This window comes from Mastigoproctus giganteus, chromosome 3 (genome assembly GCF_048544385.1).
Source record: "Mastigoproctus giganteus isolate SK-2022 chromosome 3, ASM4854438v1, whole genome shotgun sequence".
In the NCBI taxonomy this organism is placed as follows: domain Eukaryota; kingdom Metazoa; phylum Arthropoda; class Arachnida; order Uropygi; family Thelyphonidae; genus Mastigoproctus; species Mastigoproctus giganteus.
Window position 1 is genome coordinate 27,815,815 of NC_143577.1, and position 17,863 is coordinate 27,833,677.

General features: G+C 39.1%; 1 protein-coding gene across 1 annotated transcript in view; it reads right to left on the reverse strand.

Annotated features, from left to right (window-relative positions):
• The window catches only part of MED27 (mediator complex subunit 27), a 51,677-nt gene extending 45,347 nt beyond the window's left edge, over positions 1-6,330 (reverse strand). The window contains exons 1-2 of the mRNA XM_090370449.1: positions 6,113-6,330; positions 216-360 (exon numbers count right to left, since the gene is read on the reverse strand). Of these exons, the coding sequence (XP_090226575.1) occupies positions 216-360; positions 6,113-6,324 (357 nt within the window). The 5' untranslated portion in view covers positions 6,325-6,330. The remainder of the gene's footprint in view (positions 1-215; positions 361-6,112) is intronic.
• Between the last annotated feature and the right edge of the window lie 11,533 nt (positions 6,331-17,863).

The following is a 17,863-nucleotide window of genomic DNA, read 5'->3' on the forward strand; positions in this document are numbered from 1 at the left end:
TTATTATGATTTATATTCTATGCATGAGAGTTAAAAATGAAATTACACAAATTTCAATACATTCACCATTTTAAACTATAACTCGACCTGTTCTAACAATTTTTTTGTAGAATTTCTTCTTTTTTACTAGCATTCTTCAGAGCTTAAATGGTTCACTAAAATAACTAAGAGCAAATGTTAGATCTACAAATAATAATTACTTAATAAAGACCTACTTTGTCAAACCATTTATAGCTTTTCACCAATTCTGTGTACAATGGTGATTTATCATATGCAGGATCTTGACTAAGAAGTCCAGAATTTCCAAGGCTTAAGGGTGGAGGAGGTACACCAAGGAGAGTACATGCTGTTTCTAAGTCTCTAAAAAAAGGAAAACAAAAAAAATTTTTAAAAATCAAAGCTATACTAAAATAAACAACATATAAATAAAATAAGGTGTTATATGTTCTTTACAATTTAAAAAAAAATAATATGAAACAGGAGAGATTTTTCAGTATATTACATATAACAGGAAAATTTCAACTGTTTCAACATTTTCAAGGTTGTCACATAATAATTCCAATGCAACACACCAACCGTATAATTGAAACTTTATTAAAATATTAATAATATAAGACTGGATCAAATTTTATAAAAATAAAAATGATAAAAGAAAATACATTGATTATACGATAAAATAATAGATAAAAATAAAATATAGAAATTACACTATACGGAATAAAAAGCGATAAAAACAATCATAGCTTTCAGAGGCGACCACCTCCTTTATCAACAGTAAGACTTAACCTGTCACAGTACATCCTTAGATAACTGCAGGATCGTGGGCAATATCCTCCATGTGTGCACGAAACTAGCTTGGGAGCGTGCCAGGCAGAACCTCCCATCCCATTCAAGAATTATAGTTTCAAAGAGGGGATGAATATGGATTTCCCTGTCTCCATTAATGGTATTATGCTCAGAAGAACAAATCCACAAGCTCTCAAGCCATTTGAGGTTCCAATATCCGTACAAACGATCACCATGACAGAAGTGGAAATAGACGATACCCTCCCTTTCCTTGATCTGTTGGTTTATAGAGATGGCTCCAGAGCAAAAACAAGAGTATATAGAAAACCTATGAGCCAGAAAAAATATACGCATTATAACACAGCACAACCCAACAATCATAAGAACAGTGTTATTAGGGTCTTGTTGGATAGGGCTGGGTCCCACTATGGATCCTTCGAGGGTAGGAGGAAGCTTACACATGTCACAGCAGATCTCAGAAAATGCAGGTACCCCCAGGTCTTGGATAAATATGTTCAGAAAGCAGAAGACGGATGATGAGGACCATTCCCACCCATTGCCACTTCATACATTCCCTACTATCCGGGCTTAACAGAGAAAATGTCTTGAGTACCACATACCTGTCAGATATGCTGTGTGCATCTACCAGGGCAAAGATTGCACATAGTCATGTCAAAGGTTAGAGATCAACCCCAGAGCAACGTATCAACTCTGTGGTACTACACTGAGAGTTGTAGAGAATGAAAAGGACTTGGGGATAATTGGGCAGGCAGATATGAAGTTCTCTGAGCAGTGCAGATGGGCTGCAAGAGTAGCTCATGGTCTTGTCAATGATATACAGGAATTTTTCTAGCAGGGATAAGGAGGTGGTTATTCCCTTGTATAAGGCAATGGTCAGGCCACACCGTGAGTACTGTATACAGGTCTGGAGGCCTCATTTCAAGAAGGATGTAGAGCTGCTGGAACGAGTACAGAAGGCGCCTCCGTAGACAGGTGGGAAGGAGCAGCAGTGCGCAGCACACGCTTCTTGATTAGACCGAAGTTCGAGCCCATCACCACCAAATACGGAGGATGCGGAAAGGTCAGGGAATGACCACCACATGTTCCCGGCGCAATATGGCCTTAGTTGCTAATGCTCCTAAAAAACCAAATAACAACAACAACAACGAGTACAGAGAAGGGCAACAAGATTAGTGAATGGAACAAAGAGTTGCTCTTACAAAGAAAGGGCAAATTTTTGCTTTTACAGTGTCTTTTTTGCAAAAGGGGAAAGTTTTGCAAATTAGTGTCTGGAGACTAGGCACCGGCGAGGTGATCTGACAGAGGTGTATAAAGCCTTGAATGGTTTGAGCATGCTCAATGCTGATCGGATTCTTCCTCTTGCTCAGAATAATCACCTGAGGGGCATAAATTCAAATTGAGGAAAGACAGATGTAGGATAGATGTGCGGAAATTTGCCTTTAACCAGTGGGTAGTTGGTTGGTGGAACAGACTTCCATCCCTTGTTGTGGAAGTTGATAGCCTAAATAAATTTAAGGCTCAGCTGGACAGATATCTCGAACAAACGGAGGGGTGAAGTGAAAGGGTTTTTTTTTTTTTTTTTTGGCTGATGCTGCATAAGCTTGCTTTCTTGCATCATATGCCTCTACTAATGCTAATGTTAATGCTAGATCCCATACCCATCGAGAGTACAAGTGGAGTCATATATGAGATCAAATATGGATTGTGGGGAGCTATGTTGGTGTCACAAAATGCAGGTTCAAAGATCATATGGGGGAGCATATTAACGCAATAAAGGCTCCGGATTATGGGAAATCTGCTGTGGTCAAACATTTTTTGGAGGAGACCCACCAAATTTCACTTGCTGATGCTGCCATAGTTGACCGTTCGCACAGATATTGGAACCACATATGGCTCGAGAGCTTGCAGATTTGTTCTTGTGAGCATAGTACCATTAATAGAGACAGGGGAATTCATATTCATTCCCTCTTTGAAACCATAATTCTTAGATAGGATGAGCGGCTCCACCTGGAATGCTCCCGAGCCATTTCTGTGCACGTGTGGAGGATACTGTCCATGCTCCTATAAAAACGTGTTGCGAGCCATGATCCTGCATTTAAGGATGTGATCCAGTTATTTAAGGATGTACTGTGACAAATTAAATCTTACTGTTGATAAAGGAGGCAGTTGCCTCTGAAAGCTACAGTTGTTTTTATTGCTTTTAATTCCATATAGCATAATTTCTATATTTTATCACTTTTATTGTACAATCAGTGTATTTTATTTTATCATTTTTATTTTTACAAAATTTGATCTGGCCTTATATTATTATTATTTTAATAAAGTTTCAGTTATATGGTTGGTGTGTTGCATTGCAGTTATTATGATTCAGAACTTTCCCAACCCCAGAGGCCTATTTGAAGAATATATGTAATATACTCAGTTTTTCAATTTAAATTTTTTTTAAACAATTTCATCTCAATCAGATGGCCACTGAACGTCATTATAAATAAATAACTGAAAAAATAAATAACTGCACTGGTAAAGAAAAAACTCGTGCCAGCTTTACTTGGAGGAATGATTCTTTGGAGGTGAAATCCATTTACTGAAAAGAGGTACATGTTCCAGCTGCTCAGAGAAGCGCAAGGCGCATGCATGCACGCACGAATGCATGCACACACACATGCGCACACCAAGCAGCAGATTGAGCCAAAAGAGCAAGAATCAATCATATAGCATGATGGAATAGATGGAGTGGCCAGAGCTTTGCTCTGGATACTAACCATGGATTTCACCACATCGTCTCCAATAAGTAAAGTGTTGGCATTGCACCAGTTGAGTCATCTACCACCTAGTATTGCCTAGTGATAAAGAGGGACAGCATTTCTCTGTGTGGTGTGGATTCCAAACTTCAACCACTGCTTACAGTGGTTCACAACTGGGTGGTTACCTCCAGTACGCTAGGTGCTGTATTTCAGGACTTGCACATGGGAGTTATACCTCGGGTTACTAATAGACTACAATGCGTAGCACATGCTTCTTGATTAGACCGGGGTTTGAGCCCATCACCACCAAATACGGAGGATGCGGAAAGGTCAGGGAATGACCACCGCATATCCCGGAGCAATATGGCCTTAGTTGCTAATGCTCCTAAAAACCAAATAACAAACAAACTAATAGACTAACCATTGTGAAGAGCAGAGAATGTTTGTTGCAGAAAGACCGGATTTCACCGAAATTTGGTCCACTTGACTCAAGTGTCACCTGAATATCAGTTCCATCAGCATTTCAGACTCCCAGTCTGAAATGCTGATGGAAGCCTAGCTTGTCATACCTGAGAGAATGTGACAGTCTCAAGGATCAAGGAACAAGTCTACAGGAATAATGCATATACCTTGAAAAACCAAAATGTAAAATCACAGCTGTTGTGACTTCACTTTTCGGTTCTTCAGTAGTATGTTCAACTGTGGCAAACTTTAATTGACATCTGCAAACGGTTTTGGATGCACAAGGATTGTAATCCTTAATGTTTTTTCTTGAATAATGAACTCCCACATCTCATGTGTTAAATGACAAGAACACCAAACTCAGCAAATCTGGCACAATACATCAAAACACATACGCATTCAAAACTGTTAATCTTTTTTCGATGAACCTGTACACTTGTTTGCATATATCTCTCTGAGACATCATTGTTACATTATTTCATCCGTTTATACACATTTTAAATATGTATAATATATTTCTATATAATATATATATGTTGTTTATTTGTTTGATTTTTTAGGAGCATTAGCAACTAAGGCCATATTGCTCCAGGATATGCGGTGGTCATTCCCTGACCTTTCCGTATCTTCCGTATTTGGTGGTGACGGGTTCGAACCCCGGTCTAATCAAGAAGCGTGTGCTACGCACTGCTGCTCCTTCCCACCTGGCTACGGAGGCCCATATATACATATAAATATATTATATATATAATATAGACAATAGATTTGTGGATAAAACTAAAATCTATATGGATTTTCAATTCAATAGTTGACTGAAAATACAAACTGAAGTTAATTTTTATTAAAATTTTATATGAAAATTATTATAATAAATAACAAGCTAGAAGTCTATTGAAAATTTAAGTCAACTAGAATCAGAAGTGGTCTGACCAAGAATTAAGTAGAGTGCAACTGCAAGTATTCATATTAAAAGAAAAACAAATTTTCTTATGAAACGTATTGTAATTCGTAATACGAAATCTAATTTTCTGTTGCTAACAAATGTCTCACAGACACCACTTTTTAATTTTTTTATTATTATTTTTTTTATTTGTAAATTAAATCAAATCCTCCCACATACCTTGCCTACCAATATTAAATTTTTGTTTCTATTTAACAGATGCCAGGTAAGCAAAAGCATCTCCCTTTCTTCTTACATCTTTTCTTTCCCAAATGCCACATAAATGTCTTGGTATCAATAACTTGAAAATACAATAAAAACTTTAATGTTATTATTAGTTTCTCTAATTTATTTCCATTCAGTAATTTTTAAATAGGTTCTGCAAATTTTAATTTGCAGATCAGTTTTCAATTCATTCAGTTGAAAAGCTAAAAATTATTATTTTTTTAAAAATTAAAACAAAAAAGGGGGTCTCACAGACAAGTGTCCCTAAAACTGTGTGTGCGAGTGATGGAAGATTAATGTCTATTTTCATTTATGTGCATATCCTTCGAATAATTTTGAACTATTCATGTACACCAGGTAATAAGCTTCAGGCAGTGGGAGTTAACAATGTGTGATACAAAAGCACTGCTGGATGGAGTTATGGTACACTTATCACAAATAATCGCTAAATATACCACGATGCTTTTGCATTACACGTAACTCAGTACTTATACACTACTTTTCCTTAGATAGGTAACCAACGAAAACCACTGCACTGAACATTGTTTCCAATGAATAAAATGCAGAAAAGACATTGACAATTATTATTATTAGTCATATGGTGAAAGGTAGCCTGAGGTTTATGCTGCACCAGCCAAAAAAAAAATCCCGAGTTACTCTTAGAGAGAGAGAAAAGTAGAAAGGAATCACCAAGAAAGAGAAGAATGATGATATCCAGCTCAGGACCACGGGTGTGCCAAGCCCATAATCACCAGATGTGAGCCCCTAGGGCAATTACAATGTTATAGCAAAAGTTGCACTATTATACCAAGGTTTAGCTTTTGCCAATACAATCAGAAATTATTAATTCTTCTAATACCAAATAGGTTAACAAGCTTTGTAAAAAATCTAAGAAGTCACTACACGTGGGTAAGAAATGTTGGATAACCATTACCGAAGTCGGGAACTGACATTTGTCAATGCCGTTTGCAAATCAGTTATAAAAGACTTTTCTTTCCCTTCATCACCATGCGAAGCGGTAAAGCCATCTGCTAGTATTCTGAATACTTCACCAACGGTACCCCTTAAAGCTTTAACAGCTTTTAGACCAGACGTAAGAGCACCTAAATTCACATTCACATTAATACCATCTCCTAACACCGCCATTTCTGTTTTGATCTCATCTCAAATACTGCCGCATGGTGTCAGGTTTATCCATGAATACAATAGTTCCATTAGCAACCACAAAGAAAAATTTGCAAAAATATATTTAATGACAAAAAAAACAAAACAAAAACACACTGCACGCTAAATCGAAAATAAAACGAAAACTTAGCTTAAAAAATTTAAATTTTAATACCGACTATGATGTATTTCCCAGATACTTACTGGTTTCATTAAGTCCGTGGGGGAGTCATACTCGATATTAAAATTTGATTTTTTTCTAAACAGATTTAGAATTGGGGGGGGGGGGGGTGAGAGAGACTGAACATCACAAAGGTGTTATGTTATTGTTGTTGTATGATTTAGGGGCACAAGCGACTTAGAGCATACTACATCATATATATTATGTCGTATTATATATATTATTATATTATAGCATTTTATGGTATCAAACATATTATGGTATTTGCTTGTGTTCCCAGGTCGATTTTCCAGATGAAAAACCTGAATTATCATGAAAGAAACCAGGCTGGTCTAGCATGAGACGGACTAACACAGTCACATTGTGAAAAAGGCTCATAAAAATTCCCTCACGTCTTCGATGAGATTTAAACCCAGGGTGGGGATAACTGTGATTCCACCAACTGTGCTACCGCGAGAGCAGGTGTTAAGTTGAATTCATATCTGAGCTCTGGATTGGAAATTTATGTTCACCCCATTATTCTTCTCAAACCATTGTACTGACCTCGCTTTGTGATATGGTGCGTTGTCATACTGATACAAACACGGAACCTCTCCAAGTATTGTTGCTGTTGTTGGGTTTTTAGGAGCATCAGGGGCTAAGACCATATTGATTGATTGTGTATATTATCTGTAAATTACATGTGTTCTGAGGTTTATTTTCTGTTTGCTGGCCGAAAAACCCTAGTTTCCTGGAGAAAAAAACCATGCCGCCCTCTTCTGAAACCGACTAACTCAGCCACGTTGTAAAAAAGGCCATAAAAATTCCTCCCGTCATCGATGGGACTCAAACTCAAATCTTTTCCACCCGGTGTGGGGAGGACGGGATCCTACCAACTGTGCTACCCACGAAGACAAACACTTTGTCTTGGTTCTACAGCTAGCACTGTTCTCTTATGGCATGTGATGGTCTGCGTAGGTAGCACAGTGGTATCGTCACCGTTCTCCCTACACCGGATGGAAAATGCCCGGATTCGAATCCCGTCGATGACGCGAGGAACTTCAAAGGACGTTTTTCACTCCGTGGCTGAATTAGTTGGTCACAGGCGTAGATAGCAAGGTCTTTATTCCCAGAAACCGAGGTTTTTTCGTCCAGCAAAACAGGCAAATCGACCAGAGAACACACGCAATTTACAGACATAACTGACTGTTTACAGACATTTACAGACTGTAGGGTATACTGTATACGGTTATATGTAAGAAATTACGGGTGGCCCTAATATAATAATTTGAATTTGAAATTTGAATTTTATGGCATGTGATGGGGCTGCGCGGGTAGCACAGTGTGTCCTTTTCCACACCGAGTGGAAAAGGCCCGGGTTCGAATCCCACCGATGACGCGAGGAACTTTAATGGGCCTTTTTCACTCAGTCTCTGATTTAGTCGGTCTCAGGCGCAGTGCTGTAGTCATAAAATTAGCAGAAAGTATACTGTGTGAATGTTACGTATGCTGAGAGTATACTGTGCTTATTATGCACCACTTACTACTGTACTTACTATGCACCAACGATTTAATTAGTAGAAGCCTTACAGAAATCATCACTGAACACACGAGAACTATCACAGCCCTACAAACAGATAATGCAAGGATTACATTAGGCAAGATGGAAAGAATTTTTGAATGCGTCACTGATCTCTTCACTGAAAAGCAGTTTCTGCTGGCTCAAAACTTAGAGATCCTGCAAGAAGTATCTCATATGAAGAGCCAACTTGAAGAACTTAAGGGCATGACTATGAATAGTTTCACTTCGAAGCCTGACCAATGTGCAGGATTCCCATTCACCTCTTCTATATTCACCTCTTCAAATAGCCGCCATTGTAACGCGACACAAAATATCTCGAAATAGATAGCATAAGCTTAATATAGTATAGTATAGTACATAATATTGTCAATTAATCAGATAATTAATCTTGTTGAACTTCATTGTCAATTAAATTGTACTTTTAACTACAGTATACATATACCGACTTGGGTTACGTAACATAAATAATTAGTAAAAAATAAATAATTAATACTTAACTTGATACGGAAGTTATATAAAGGGATTTCGTAAATAACACTCGATACTGAAACATAAATATAGCGTTATAACTGTGTTGAGATATAAGTTTAGGGTTTTAATTTTGATTTTGTACTGAAATTGAAATTTTATTGAAATTAAATCGAAATCATGACTCTGACCAGAGCAGCAAAGCAAAAGGCTCAAGTTAATGGGAGTGCTGTGGCTCAGGGGAGAACTGAGGAGGGCAGTTGCCCTCTGAATCACAGCCTATTAAAATGCACTACTTGCTTGATGTTTGTGGAGCAATCAGGTACGGGACATGATACTGCCATGGGGGATGTCTTTGTGTGTGCGCGATGCAAGGAGTGTAAGGAAATCAGGCGACAACTCAGCATTGTTATGGACAGTGAAGTGTCGAGTCAGTTTGGTGTGACATAAGCATTGGGAGATCAAAATTGAGAGTAGGAGTGTGCTATAGGCCTAATGACTCTGATGAGTATAATAAGAAACTGTACAGAGAAATAGAGTGGGCCAGTAAATCAGAGTCTTATAATGGGGGATTTTAATTTCCCAGATATTGACTGGAATTTGGGGGCTGGCACTCATACACTAGCAAGGCTTTTGTGGATTTATTGGATGATTGTTTTCTACATCAGCATGTTCGGGAGGCAACTAGAGGGAGTAATACTCTTAATTTGATTATCAGTAGTGATTCTTTATGCATTAAGAATCTGCAGATAAATGAACCACTAGGTGGCAGTGATCGCAGTGTGCTGAAGTGGGATTTACTCAAAGAGGTAACTACCATTAGGGGTAAAGGGAAGGGTTATTGCTTTCGTAAAGGCGACTACGATGGACTGAGACAGTATTTAAATTCTATACAGTGGGACCAACTGATGATGTTACCAACAGCAAATTCAAAATGGGAAGCATTCAAAGAACTTAACTTGGAAGCTACTAGGCTTTACTTACCAACTAAGAAATATTGTTCAAGGTTTAGGCCTAAGTGAATGTCAGATGAACTAATGAGACATATGGCAGAGAAGAAAAATGCATGGGATACATACAAATTAACACGTGTCACAGAAGCCTATGATAGATACAAGTTGATCTGTAACCAAGTTACAAAGGAGGTTAGGCAGGCGAAGGCAGATTACGAGAAATCTTTGGCAAGGGATGCAAAGAAAAACAGCAAAGAGTTCTTTACTTATGTAAACTCTAGAAGGAAGGGGATGAATCAGATTGGTCCACTTGATATTGATGGTTCAACTGTTGATGATCCTGCTCATGTAGCTTACAAACTAAATGAGTATTTTGCATCTACATTCACACATGAGAAGTTATTAAGGGAGGGGAATGCCAGAGGTGTATTCAACTCTGGCAGTAAGCTAGATAATCTTGTAATAACTGAGAGTAAAGTAGAGGAGAAATTGTTGAAGATAAACACAAGAAAGGCACCTGGGGTGGATGGGATCTATCCAGTAATATTAAAGGAGGCAGCAAAGGAAGTAAGCAAACCCTTAGCCATAATTATCAGAGCTTCCTTGGACTCAGGGGAAGTACCCATGGACTGGAGATGTGCAAATGTGACCCAAATTCACAAAGGAAGATCAAAGGGCGACACAAGTAATTATAGACCTGTTAGTTTAACTTCTGTTCCTGGAAAATTAATGGAAGCACTGGTTAAAGAAGTACTGCAGGATCATCTAGACAAGACTTCAGTTATAGCTCAGACACAGCATGGTTTTGTTAAGGGGAAGTCTTGCCTGACCAATTTGATTGGATACTATGATGCAGTCACAAAAGAACTGGATGCAGAGAATAACTTTGATATTATATACTTGGATCTTAGAAAGGCTTTTGATACTGTTGCACATGGAAGGCTGCTGCACAAATTGGAGCAGTGTGGCATTGGAGGCAAATTGCTGCTATGGATAAAGGGGTGGTTGAGGGGGAGCAGACAGAGAGTGGTAATCAATGGACACTGCTCATCGTGGACTAATGTTATTAGTGGAGTCCCTCAGGGTTCAGTATTGGGTCCATTATTGTTTTCTGTATTTATAAATGATATTGATGATGGTATATCAAGCTTAATGTCCAAGTTTGCAGGCGATACGACGGTTGGCAGGGTTGTCAAGGACACTACTGACACTATGCTACTGCAACAGGATCTGGAAAGGTTGAGTAGATGGGCTGAGAGGTGGGAAATGAAGTTTAACAATGACAAATGTAAAGTACTACATATGGGAAACAGCAACCCCAGAGCAACGTATCAACTTTGTGGTGCTACACTGACAGTGGTAGAGAATGAAAGGGACTTGGGGGTGGTTGTGCAGGCAGATATGAAGTTTTCTAAGCAGTGCAAACGGGCTGCAAGAGTAGCTCATGGTGTATTGTCGATGATATATAGGAATTTTTCTAGCAGGGATAAGGAAGTGATTATTCCCTTGTATAAGGCAATGGTCAGACCACACCTAGAGTACTGTATAGAGGTCTGGAGGCCTCATTTCAAGAAGGATGTAGAGCTGCTGGAACGAGTACAGAGAAGGGCAACAAGATTAGTGAATGGAACAAAGGGGTGCTCTTACGAAGAAAGGCTTAAATTTTGCAAATTACAGTGTCTGGAGACTAATCACCGGCGAGGTGATCTGATAGAGGTGTATAAAGCCTTGAATGGTTTGAGCATGCTCAATGCTGATGGGATTCTTCCTCTTGCTCAGAATAATCACCTGAGAGGGCATAAATTCAAATTGAGAAAAGACGGATGTAGGATAGACGTGAGGAAATTTGCCTTTAGCCAGCGGGTGGTTGGTTGGTGGAATAGACTTCCATCCCTTGTCGTGGAAGTTGACAGCCTAAATAAGTTTAAGGCTCGGCTGGACAGGTATTTCGAACGAACAGAGGGGTGAAGTGGAAGTGGTTATTTTTTATTTATTTATTTATTATTTTTATTTATTTATTTATTTTTTTTTTTTTGGCTGATGCTGCATAAGCTTGCTTTCTTGCATCAAATGCCTCTACTAATGCTAATGCTAATGCTATACTTACCAATGGGATGACACATAACGAGAATGATGTAACAGCATACAATCAGATTTCTGCACTGAAAAAGAACCCAATGCGAGATCAAAAAGAAACCTATGAGGTATCAACTGATGAAAGTAACGCTGCAAATGTAGATCCCCTAGTTCTCTTTAGAGCAGGCCGAACATGCACACCTCACCAGCTTGACACACCGAATCAAACTTTGGATAGATCCATGATTATGCGTACCATTCATTCCAATTCTGTTAGTAGACACTGTCAAGAAACTCCTACAGAAAATCAACGTCATTCTCACCCTTGACCCCCACTCGTGGGCTGAGATTGTCGCCGGGCCGTCCATTCACGTATCCAAAGGAAACACAACGAAGGAAAAGCGCAAAACCCAAAAGGAAAGGACGGTACCGGAGACACGAAGAAACAAGAGATCGAGAAGATCACATATAACTGGGACAGTCCTAACTACTTGGCTCAAAACTAGTGGCAACGTAGCACACAACGACCAACAACCCACTCTCAAAAGCCTATTCATCTCACGATTGGCTCCACACACAACCTCGGAGCAAGTTAAAAATGGCATAAGTGATAATTTGAATATATCCGTTGATGTATACAAACTACCCACAAAATGGCTTTCTTATTCATCTTTCAGTTTAGACTGCAACAGAACCCAATACAAAATCATGTGTCAGCCATCCATTTGGCCTCGAGGGCTTTTCATCAGGCCCTACTTTCAATCCTCGCCCCCCCCACCAGACTTCAGAGGCACAGCCAATCAAGCCACGGTCACATTCAGGGTCCAGTCAACCCCATTAGCTGACTCACTACCGAAATCATGGATGGAAGCCAATTCACAATAATTCCTGTTAGGATATCTGAAAGAAACGTCCTCAAAAAAGAGAGAAAAAGACCGCAGAGGGTACAAAGGAAGATCCCCAGACATAATAGCATCTCTATATTCTATCAGAATGCCCGTAGCATCCGTAACAAGCTTGAAACTGTAGAAGAGCTTCTACTTTCGCGCAAGTTTGATGTGCTCGGCATAACGGAAACCCGGCTTGGCCGAATTGAGGACCATTTTCCATATGCAGTGTTGGCTGGATATAACGTGATTCTCTGCTCCTTACAGGACAAAAGGGGAGGTGGAGTGGGACTCTCTTACAAAACACCACACATACTTGTTACTAAGAATTATAAAAGCTAGTCCACTAAGTTCGAAGGGCTAATTGTTTCATGCCAATTTAAATCTGCTCGCATTGATTTTGCAGTTATATACACCCATCCAGGACCCGATGCTCAAACCGTCGACGAGATAACTAATTGGCTCATTCATGGGCTGACACATGATTTTGTATTGGGTAAATCGCATTCAGCCTGCGATTGACGGAGTCCCGATCCCCTGCGTTGAAAAGCAAAGAGATCTGGGTGTAATCTGCGACAGAAAATTACAATTCCATCATCATATAGAAAAACTCTGTGCTAAATTCAACAAGAAATGGTGGGTTGCCAAGCAGCACTTGCCACACATGCACTACAAAAACCCGATAAAAATGTATATCAGGATGATGATTTTCGGAGGTTTACTGTATGGAGTAGAGTTGTGGGGCTCAGCTGCAGACACCACAATTAAACCATTAAAAGCCGCTGAATACTGGCTCCTGAAGTGGGCAACCTGGAAGTGTCATCTCCCACCACAGCAGCACACAACACCGATGGCCATAGCGCTGAATTTAACCAGGTTTTCAGCATTAATGCACTAGAGAAGACTCATCTTCACCGTAAAAATGATTGCCGAGAGAGTCTCAGCACCCAACGTTTGGCACACCGTGTGCTGGCGGATTCCCCAACCAGCTCTCCGCTCCACTCCCAAGCTTCTTGCTCTTCCTTCGAGGCTACGTTTGAAAGATCGGTTCCTGCCTTATCAGAAGCTCCATCTGGTTCGATCCCTGGATGCCGACTTATTTCAAATCTTAAATGATAAAAAGTATAGACGGCTCATCCTAGATCTGCACGTGGTCTCCACAACTACCAACTGATCTCAGATCGTTATGGCTGGGCAAGAAACTCTCAGAAAACTGGACTCGAGGAAAATATCTTTTATTATCACAATTTGTATTATTTTTGTTATTTTGTATTAGTTTTCCTTCCAAGTCAATGTTATCTGCTATGAGTACTTTTTTTTTTTTTTTATAATCTGCCTATAATTAATCTTTATAATCCCTGTGATGTTATCTCTGCCGGTCGTGGTACCTGCATGTACGTGAACTTTACAATAAAGATCTTATTTATATTATTAACCGAATTCCGGAGGGTATATAGTGTATACCCGTATATATACAGGGTGATTCAGGAGGAACAGTAAATATTTTGGGAGGTTATAAAATCGACTATTCTGAGTAAAAAAGCTCATATAACATGTGTCCAATTATCAATGGATACGGATATACAGCTGTTTGAAACTGGCGTGCACAGCTCCCTGAATCAGATGTGACCAAGCAGTTATAATCTGAACAGTTTGGTGTTAGAATTGTTGTTAAGAACATCTTCACACGTGCTGAATATGCCGATATGGTGTTTGTCTAAGGTTTTTATGATGGAAGTGCTACTGCTGCTTGTAGAGAATACCTAACCGTCGAGAATACCCCAAGAACGTTTACTAGTGTTTACACCAAACTGCGTGAGATTGGTACAGTTCCCAGCGCTCATATTTCTTCTGAATGTGAAAATTAACAAAATGTGGATGAAATAGAACATATTCTTCAGTGAGTAGAACGTAGTTCTACTATTAGCACAAAGAATTTCTACGCGTGTCGGTTTTCACAGACAAGAGTATGGCGAACATTACGTGAGTACGGCTTGAATCCATTTCACGTACAGCGGATGCAACACCTTCAATCAGGACACAACGCTCATTGAGTGCAATTTTGTCGGTAGGTAAATGATAATCGCCGATTAATTCCATTAATACTGTTCAGCGATTAAGCTACTTTCACCCATGATAGTATCAACAACACCCGTCACTCTCATTGGTGGCCAGACGAAAATCCACATGCCACTGTAGAAACAAATTTTCAACTTCGCTTCTCTGTAAACGTGTGGTGCGGTATCATCGACAATCAGTTGATTTGGCCTGTTGTGTTAAAAATCGTCTTACAGGGCCCAATTACCTAGAAATTCTGCAAAACGAACTTCCACTACTACTGGAGGATGTTCTCTTGGCTACAAGAATTGGTATGTACTTTTAGCACTACGGAGCTCCTGCACATTATATCCGTCTGGTGATACAATATCTAAATTGAACTTTCCCTGATCAGCCGCGGTGGCTCTGTTCATTGGCCATCAAGGTCTCCCGACCTCACTCCGTTAGATTTTTGTTTGTGTGGGTAAATGAAAAGCGCAATATACAAAGAAAAGGTGAATACAAGAGATGAATTGCTCGCTCCCATTTTGGATACTGCTGCCCTCATAAACAAACGCCAAGACGACCTCAGAAGAATAATACATCATATTACCACAAGAATTTCAAAGGGCATTGAGGTTGGCGATGGGATTTTCGAGCATTTATTGTAAATTATAAAAAAATTTATTACTTATTTGTGTTTTGATTCATTGAAAAAGTCAATAAATACAAACAATAAGCCATTTATGATTCTTTAATACCTCTCATAATGGCTTTATGCGCACCAGTTTCAAACAGTTTCAAAATTTCCGTATCCATTGAGAATTGGACACATGTTTATATGAAATTTTTTACTCAGAATAATCGATATTATAACCTCCCAAAATATTTACTGTTCCTCCTGAATCACCCTGCATATATACTGTATATACAGTATAAATTCATAAGGTATATTCTATTCACCTAAAAAAATCCAGTGGGTATACAGCGTATACCTGCGTATATCATGCACTACAGCCCTGTTCAGGCGTAGATGGCAAGGTTTTCTTCTCCCGGCAACTCGGGTTTTTCGTCCAGCAAAACAGGCAAATAGACCACACAACACACTCAATTTATGGACATAATACACAATGCTCGGCAGAGGAATTTAATTATTTGGGTGGTCTAAAAATAATAGTTTTTTTTTTTATAGAATATATTATTATATATATATATAATAATATATAATGTGATAACCGCAGTTGTTGAGTTTTGTTGCCAGAAGAAAAATTTTTATAGGCTTTTGTTATAAGCTTTATAGCCAGTGTAGTTTTACCAGTAAAAAGTCTCATGAGATGGGCGCAAGTTTTCTCTCCTGATGAGTTGGAGTTTCTCATTCCATGAAATAGGGAAACTGATTGCAGAATACGCTTTTTTTTGTGCATTTTATGATTTGTTTTGCTGGAAGAAAACCTGAGTTTTCGAGAAAAAAAAATCATGCTACCGCCAGAAGCCGACTATATCAGCCACAATGCTAAAAGAGCTCATAAAAGTTACTTCAGTCATTGACAATATTCGAAAGGAGACGATCATATCCAAATAATTGAGCACATCGTCCAAACAGTTTATACCGTTTCCCTCTTTGATTGTCCTACATGATCATCAGAAGAGGCAGCATGACGTTCACAGTGATGTGTGCATCCATCAACAACGTGTGTTCTTCAGTATTTACATTAGAGGGCATCTCTCTCTCTCTCCAGCAGAACGGCACTGCCAGTTAGAAATTACTGTATGTGAATCAACAACTGTACGTCAAGTGGATCGTTGAACGAATGAGCAGGTCGTTAGTGTGAAGGAAGAAATATTTTTGCCCTTTGTGCAGGAAAAGTTTTCCCCCTCAGTTTTCAAAGAAGAAAATGCTGTTTAATCAGGACGAATCAGTGCATAATAATTGGTGATGTGGCCAGGGAGTGGAGAACTGGATATCAGTCATGAGTATTGAGTACACTATAACTGATATCAATACCTACATCATCATCTATCAGAAACTACAGTACAGAAGGTTCTGAAAACAAAGGGGAGGGAGGTTTCCCAAGTTCAAAATTATGACGAAAAGACGTGACTGAGTTTGTCGGTCTAAGCAGAAAGGAGCATGGTCAATTCTCCATAAAATCCAAACGTTTTCTGGGCAAAAAACCAGGAAACTCCGGTTTTTCTTACTGCAATCAATCGACACAGAAAATGCAAATTTACAGACATAATATACAGTTGCGAACAAAAAAACTGCATCACTTGTGAATTTTGCAAATAATGTGTTCTGCGCTGCATTGTGGGTTGCAGAAATGTTCGAAATGCGTTTGTTAGATGGGATATATATCTCTGTGAATGAAATCCAATAAAAAGACTCCACCTGATATACCTAATTGCCATAAACATCTTCCCAAGGGTAAAATGCGAAATTAATGGAAATATGAGAACTCATGCAAATGGCAATCATGACAACCAAACGTACATTTTATTGCATTTACGTGTACAAACTGAAATGGCAAGTTAACGTAATAGTATTATGTACTCTAAATCAGCAAAATAAGTCCTCAATATTTTGTAGTTCCTCCTCGAGCTGCAATTACAGCCTTGCAAACGATCTAGCATAGAGTGAATAACTTCTGGTTATACGGTTGCCCAATTTCGTGGTACCACACTCTTACAATGCTCTCTTGCAGCTGAATCTTACTTGTTGGCTTCTTCTGAGCGATTTTAGATAACATTATGTACTAGAAATTTTCAATAGGGTTCAAATGTGACTGTTACCAGGTCAGTCCAACACTGTAATGCCAGCATTTGTGAGGTATGATTAAGGGAGAAAAACGAAGGAAAACATTGGGGTAAGTATAAAATTCATCATTAAATCTAAATAGCATAAAACTTAGCAATTTGGCTGTGTGGCAAAGTCCTGTTGAAAAATACAGTTTTGGACGTCTGTGTAGTGATCCATAATAACAGGTTTTAGGCACTCCTCCAAGATAGCAGTGCAGGTTTCTGCATTCACCGTTCCGTTAATAAACTTAATTCGCCACACCCCTTTGCTTGTTATGCATCCCCAGACCATATGACTGGCGGAGAACTTTACAGTCGGTGTTATGCAGTCAGGATGGTTTGCCTCCGATTTTCGTCTTCTGACATATTGCTTCCCATCCGAGCCATGTAGGTTGAATTACCATCTTCGACTTGAACAGTTGGTAAACAAACTTGTATGACGCCGAGTGACATCACTGTGCCTTCTTGACTTCTATTTCCTGCTAACCTCAGGCTGGTCCTGAGGTGAGGTCATCTGCTGGCACCACCTTACACTGGTGTAGGATGATTTTTTTTTATTTAT